Here is a 7500-nt window from a genome sequence, read left to right as displayed (position 1 = left end):
AAAGATGTGAAGGTTAGGTGTATTGGCCGTGCTAAATTGCCCCTTAGTGTCCAAAGATGTGAAGGTTAGGGGGATTGGCCATGCTAAATTTTCCCTTAGTGTCCAAAGATGTGCCGCTTAGGTGGATTGGCCATGCTAAATTGCCCCTTAGTGTCCAAAGATGTGCAGGTTAGGAGGATTGGCCATGCTAAATTTTCCCTTAGTGTCCAAAGATGTGCCGCTTAGGTGGATTGGCCGTGCTAAATTCTCCCTCCGTGTTACGCGAACAGGCGCTGGAGTGTGGCGACTAGGGGAATTTCACAGTAACTTCATTGCGGTGTTAATGTAAGCCTTACTTGTGACTAATAAATAAATATAATATGACTCCAGAGCCACAACAAAATGGGTGACTCTCAATCGCCCTCCAAGGGCAACGAGGGATGGGCAATAAATGCTGGGCCCAGCCAGCGACGCCCGTGTCCCACGAATAAGTAAAGAGGAAACCAGGACAAGTTCCTCAGTGCAGTGCTGAGGGAGAGCCGCGTTGCCGGAGGTGGGGTCTTTCTGTCCGCGTTGCGGCTGTCTCACCGTCCTCTCACCGTTGCTGTCTCTACGCCGCCATTTTGTCTTCACAGATGTTCAGCGCACGCTCCGGCGAGAACTACGACCAGGCCTCGTACGGGGGTGGCGCCCCTTTCTGCTCGCCGGAGTCCGAGGTCGCCCCCAAGTGCCTGATTAACGACAAGGACTTGGCGTTGTTCGAGCGGTTGGGGAACGGCTCCTTCGGCGTGGTGAGACGCGGTGAATGGAGGTTTCCGAACGGCCGCATTGTGAGTAGCCGGCACACCTCGCGAGGACGGCATTCGCGGGATCACGGAATACTGCGGCGCAGGGGAAGAGGCCCTTCGGCCCATCGAGTCGGGACCGACTCATGAGAGGCCCAGACCTGCCCACCTAATCCCACTTGCTAGCACTTGGCCTTGACTGCTGTGATGTGCCAAGTACTCATCCGGGTACTTATTAAAGGATGTGAGGTTCCCCGCCTCCCCCACCCTCCCAGGCAGCGCATTCCAGACCCTCACCACCCTCTGGGTAGAAAAGTCTTTCCTCAAATCCCTCCCCAAACCTCCACTTTTAACCTGTGCCCCCTCGTGACTGACCCTTCAACTGAGGGGAGCAGCTGCTCCTTATCCACCCTGTCCACGCCCCTCATAATCTTCAACACCTCAATCAGGTGTCCAAGATTATTTGGGTGGCACGGTGGCCCAGTGGTTAGCGCTGCTGTCTCACAGCGCCAGGGACCCGGGTTCGAATCCTGTGCTCGGGTCACTGTCTGTGTGGAGTCTGCACGTTCTCCCCGTGTCTGCATGGGTTTCCTCCCACAGTCTGAAAGATGTGCAGGTTAGGTGGATTGGCCATGCTAAATTGCCCTTAGTGTCCAAAGCTGTGCAGGTTAGGAGGATTGGCCATGCTAAATTGCCCCTTATTGCCCAATGATGTGCAGGTTAGGTGGATTGGCCATGCTAAATTGCCCCTTATTGCCCAATGATGTGCGGGTTAGGTGGATTGGCCATGCTAAATTGCCCCTTAGTGTCCAATGATGTGCGGGTTAGGTGGATTGGCCATGCTAAATTGCCCCTTACTGTCCAAAGATGTGCGGGTTAGGTGGATTGTCCATGCTAAATTGTCCCTTAGTGTCCAAAGATGTGCAGGTTAGGTGGATTGGCCATGCTAAATTGTCCCTTAGTGTCCAAAGATGTGCAGGTTAGGTGGATTGGTCATGCTAAATTGCCCCTTAGTGTCCAAAGATGTGCAGGTTAGGGTGGATTGGCCATGCTAAATTGTCCCTTAGTGTCCAAAGATGTGCAGGTTAGGGGGATTGGCCGTGCTAAATTGCCCCTTAGTGTCTGAGGGACTAGCTAGGATAAATGCATGGGGTTACGGGGATAGGGCCTGGGTGGGATTGTAGTTGGTCCAGGCTCGATGGGCTGAATGGCCTCCTTCTGCACTGTAGGATTCAATGATTCTCTGAAATTCACTGGAGTTTGGAAGAGTGAGAGGGGATCTCATAGAAACTTAGAAAATTCTAACAGTATTAGACGGTAGATTCAGAAAGAATGTTCCCGATGGTGGGGGAATCATAGAATCCCTACAGTGCAGAAGGAGGCCATTCGGCCCATCGAGTCTGCACCGAGCACAATCCCACACAGGCCCTATCCTCGTAACCCCACGCATTTACCCTGCTAATCCCCCTGACACTAAGGGGCAATTTAGCATGGCCAATCCACCTAACCCGCACATCTTTGGACACTAGGGGACAATTTCGCACGGCCAATCCATCTAACCCGCACATCTTTGGACACTAAGGGGCAATTTAGCATGGCCAATCCATCTAACCTGCACATCTTTGGACACTAAGGGGCAATTTAGCATGGCCAATCCACCTAACGCGCACATCTTTGGACACTAGGGGACAATTTCGCACGGCCAATCCATCTAACCCGCACATCTTTGGACACTAAGGGGCAATTTAGCATGGCCAATCCATCTAACCTGCACATCTTTGGACACCAAGGGGCAATTTAGCATGGCCAATCCACCTAACCCGCACATCTTTGGACACTAAGGGACAATTTAGCATGGCCAATCCATCTAACCTGCACATCTTTGGACACCAAGGGGCAATTTAGCATGGCCAATCCACCTAACCTACACATCTTTGGACACCAAGGGGCAATTTAGCATGCCCAATCCACCTAACCTGCACATCTTTGGACACCAAGGGACAATTTAGCACGGCCAATCCACCTAACCTGCACATCTTTGGACTGTGGGAGGAAACCGGAGCACCCGGAGGAAACCCACGCAGACACGGGGAGAACGTGCAGACTCCGCACAGGCAGTGACCCCAAGCTGGGAATCGAACCCAGGTCCCTGGCACTGTGAGGCAGCAGCGCTAACCCACTGTGTCGCCGTGCCACCCAGAACTAGGTGGCGGGGGGGGGGATAAGGGGGTAAATCTTTTCGGACTGAGGTGAGGAGAAATTTCTTCACCCAGAGGGTGGTGAATGTGTGGAATTCACTCCCACAGAAAGTAGTTGAGGCCAAAACGTTGTGTGATTTCAGGAAGAAATTAGATTTCGCTCTTGGGGCGAAAGGGAACGAGGGATATGGGGGGAAGGGGAGGAATCAGGATATTGAATTGGATGATCAGCCATGATCAGAATGAATGGCGGGGTAGGCTGGAAGGGCCGAATGGCCTCCTCCTGCTTCTAGTTTCGATGTTAACCCCTCGCTCTCCTCTCTCACATTATCCCCACTCTCTCCGGGATACCCCACACCCGGCCTGTACTCCCTCACACACTTGGCACCCTCTCTCTCACCTACCCTCCTGCCCCCGTCCTGTGCCCACCCCAATGCCCCCTCCCTGCTCAGCGACGCCATGTCTCTCACCAACTCTTACCTTTAAGTGTTGGATGGTCTTGTATGTGTCAGATTTGCAAGGCTTTGCGGCACTCCTCTGTGGTCACACCGTGTACAGCCATGATTGGAGTGAATGGCGGGGCAGGTTGGAAGGGTCGAATGGCCTCCTCCGGCTCCCAGTTTCCATGCGAGGCCGTAGGTCGTGGTTTCGAGACCCACTCCGGCGGGTTGAGCGGGGAATCGAAACTGACACTCCCAGGGCCAATCCCAATACACTGTTCAGGATGCCAACTTTCGGGTGTGGTGTGGGCGGCACGGTGGCACAGCGGGTTAGCGCTGCTGCCTCACAGCGCCAGGGACCCGGGTTCGATTCCCGGCTCGGGTCACTGTCTGTGCGGAGTCTGCACCTTCTCCCCCGTGTCCGTTTTAAAGTTTATTTATTTATTCGTGTCACAAGTCGGCTTACATTAACACTGCAATGAAGTTACTTTGAAAATCCCCCAGTCGCCACACTCCGGCGCCTGTTCGGGCAACACTGAGGGAGAATTTAGCACGGCCAATGCACCCTAACCAGCACGTCTTTCAGACTGTGGGAGGAAACCGGATCACCCGGAGGAAACCCACGCAGACACGGGGAGAATGTGCAGACTCCGAACAGACAGTGACCCAAGCCGGGAATCGAACCCAGGTCCCTGGTGCTGTGAGGCAGCAGTGCTAACCCACTGTGCCACTGCCAATCATAAGGGACAATTTAGCATGGCCAATCCACCTAACCTGCACATCTTTGGTCACTAAGGGGCAATTTAGCATGGCCAATCCACCTAACCTGCACATCTTTGGTCACTAAGGGGCAATTTAGCATGGCCAATCCACCTAACCTGCACATCTTTGGTCACTAAGGGGCAATTTAGCACGGCCAATCCACCTAACCTGCACATCTTTGGTCACTAAGGGGCAATTTAGCACGGCCAATCCACCTAACCTGCACATCTTTGGACACTAAGGGGCAATTTAGCATGGCCAATCCACCTAACCTGCATATCTTTGGACACTAAGGGGCAATTTAGCATGGCCAATCCACCCAACCCGCACATCTTTGGTCACTAAGGGGCAATTTGGTATGTCCAATCCACCTAACCTACACACGTTTGGGCAGCATGGTGGCACAGTGGGTTAGCACCGCTGCCTCACAGCGCCAGGGATCCAGGTTTGAATCCCAGCTTGGGGTCACTGTCTGTGTGAAGTTTGCACATTCTCCCCGTGTCCGCGTGGGTTTCCTCCGGGTGCTCCAGTTTCCTCCCACAGTCCGAAAGACGTGCTGGTTAGGGTGCATTGGCCGTGCTAAATTCTCCCTCAGTGTTACCCGAACAGGCGCCGGAGTGTGGCGACTAGGGGATTGTCACAGTAACTCCATTGCAGTGTTAATGTAAGCCCTACTTTACAACACTAATAAATGAACTTTAAAACGTTAAAAAAAAGGTGGGTGTAAAAGATCCCACGGTCACTGCTGGAAGGCAAGCAAGGGGAAGATTCTCCCCCACCCCCCCCCCACAACCCCACCCCCCCATGATTATCCCTCAGTCAACATCCCGCATTGGATGGTTGTTACCTCCCTCCCATCGCACATTTGTGGGAAGTTGCTGTGTCAAAACAAAATGGCGCCAGGTTTCCCACAATGCAATGACGGTCAAATCCGAATGGCCTCCCTTGGCTGGAAGGTAGCCTGGGGGGATCCTGGAAGTTGCTACCTAAATGAGGGCTTCCTTTTTCCATCATTGTCCAGTCCCTTCTCAGGGACGGTGGGCTTTGGAGGTTCAGAGGGCTCCTGGCTTATCAGTGTTGACCTTTGAGGTTGATACCTGGACGGGACAGTGATTGGAGGATAGAGTTCGAGAGGTTAACAGCATTCGATTCCCGGCGCGGGTCACTGTCTGTGCGGAGTCTGCATGTTCTCCCCCCGTGTGTTTGCGTGGGTTTCCTCCGGGTGCTCCCGTTTCCTCCCACAGTCATAGAGTCGTAGAGGTATACAGCACGGAAACAGGCCCTTCGGCCCAACTTGTCCATGCCGCCCCTTTTATTAAACTCCTAAGCTCGTCCCAATTGCCCGCGTTTGCCCCATATCCCTCTATACCCATCTTACCCATGTAACTATCTAAATGCTTTTAAAAGACAAAATTGTAACCGCCTCGACTACTACCTCTGGCAGCTCGTTCCAGACACTCACCACCCTCTGTGTGAAAAAATTGCCCTTCTGGGCCCTTTTGTATCTCTCCCCTCTCACCTTAAACCTATGCCCTCTAGTTTTAGACTCTCCTACCTTTGGGAAAAGATGTTGACTATCTAGCTGATCTGTGCCCCTCATTATTTTATAGACCTCTATAAGATCACCCCTCAGCCTCCTACGCTCCAGAGAAAAAAGTCCCAGTCTATCCAGCCTCTCCTTATAACTCAATCCATCAAGTCCCGGTAGCATCCTAGTAAATCTTTTCTGCACTCTTTCTAGTTTAATAATATCCTTTCTATAATAGGGTGACCAGAACTGTACACAGTAGGATGATGAACGGTGGAACGAAGGAGGGCAGTGTGGCAATGGATTTGATTTGATTTATTATTGTCACATGTATTGGGATACAGTGAAAAGTATTGTTTCTTGCGCGCTATACAAAGCATACCGTTCATAGAGTACATAGGGGAGAAGGATTTGATTTATTATTGTCACATGTATTGGGATACAGTGAAAAGTATTGTTTCTTGCGCGCTATACAAAGCATACCGTTCATAGAGTACATAGGGGAGAAGGATTTGATTTATTTTTGCCACATGTATTGGGACACAGTGAAAAGTATTGTTCCTTGCGCGCTATACAAAGCATACCGTTCATAGAGTACATAGGGGAGAAGGATTTGATTTGATTAATTATTGTCACGTGTATTGGGATAGAGTGAAAAGTATTGTTTCTTGCGTGCTATACAGACAAAGCATACTGTTCATAGAGAAGGAAAGGAGAGAGTGCAGAATGTAGTGTTACAGTCATAGCTAGGGTGTAGAGAAAGATCAACTTAATGCGAGGTCGGTCCATTCAAAAGTCTGGCAGCAGCAGGGAAGAAGCTGTTCTTGAGTCGGTTGGTGCGTGACCTCAGACTTTTGTATCTTTTTCCCGATGGAAGAAGGTGGAAGAGAGAATGTCCGGGGTGCGTGGGGGGTCCTTGATTACGCCGGCTGCTTTTTCCCGAGGCAGCGGGAAGTGTAGACAGAGTCAATGGATGGGAGGCTGGGTTTGTGTGATGGATTGGGCTACATTCACGACCCTTTGTAGTTCCTTGCGGTCTTGGGCAGAGCAGGAGCCCCAGACCAAGCTGTGATACACCCAGAAAGAATGCTTTCTATGGGGCATCTGTTGGCACCTGCACGGCGTTGGCTGGGTTGTGTTGTGAAAAACAATGCCCTGGTGCCTGGGCACAGTGATGGTGCCCAGAGGTTGGGTCTTGTCTCTGTGTCTCCCGCTCCGCGGTTTAACCTCCACCCCCCACCCTCACCCCCGCCTTGTCTCTGTGTCTCCCGCTCCGCGGTTTAACCCCCCCCGCCTTGTCTTTCAGCTGTGTGTGGCTGTGAAATGTTTGAGGTCAGACATCTCCAGCGAGACAGATGCCATGGCCGACTTCCTCCAGGAGGTGAACGCAATGTACGCCATCAACCACCCACACCTCATCCAGCTGTACGGGGTCACCCTCACTCACCCTCTGAAAATGGTGAGTATCGGCACACTCTGCAACTCCCTCCACCCCTACTCCTGGCTGATACCGCTGGCTCAACCCACTAAACTCTCACCCTCGCTGTGACTCTCCCTCGTCCCCTCGCTCACGCTCTCTCTCTCTCTCCCTCTCTGTCTCTCTCTCTCTCTCTGTCTCTCTCTTTCTCACTCTCTTGTCCCCTCTCACTCTCTGTCTCTCTTTCTCTCTCTCATTCCCTCTCTCTTTTTCTCTCTCTCTTGTTCCCTCCCTCTTTCCCTCTCTCTCTCTCTTTCACTCTCCCTCTCTTCCCCCTCTCTCTCTCTTTCTCTCCATCTCTCTTTTTCCTCCCTCTTTCTCTCTCCCCCCC

At 52.1% G+C, this 7500-nt stretch overlaps 1 protein-coding gene across 1 annotated transcript in view; it reads left to right on the top strand.

The window, feature by feature from the left end:
• Positions 1–7151, top strand: part of LOC144491207 (activated CDC42 kinase 1-like) — a gene marked incomplete at its 3' end in the record, with an annotated part of 13225 nt that extends 6074 nt beyond the window's left edge. Inside the window, exons 4-5 of the mRNA XM_078208884.1 lie at positions 615–809; positions 6999–7151. Of these exons, the coding sequence (XP_078065010.1) occupies positions 615–809; positions 6999–7151 (348 nt within the window). The remainder of the gene's footprint in view (positions 1–614; positions 810–6998) is intronic.
• Between the last annotated feature and the right edge of the window lie 349 nt (positions 7152–7500).

Source organism: Mustelus asterias, unplaced genomic scaffold, assembly GCF_964213995.1.
Source record: "Mustelus asterias unplaced genomic scaffold, sMusAst1.hap1.1 HAP1_SCAFFOLD_4718, whole genome shotgun sequence".
NCBI lineage: Eukaryota > Metazoa > Chordata > Chondrichthyes > Carcharhiniformes > Triakidae > Mustelus > Mustelus asterias.
Note: the sequence above shows the minus strand (reverse complement) of the source record. Positions and strands in the feature narration are given on the sequence as shown.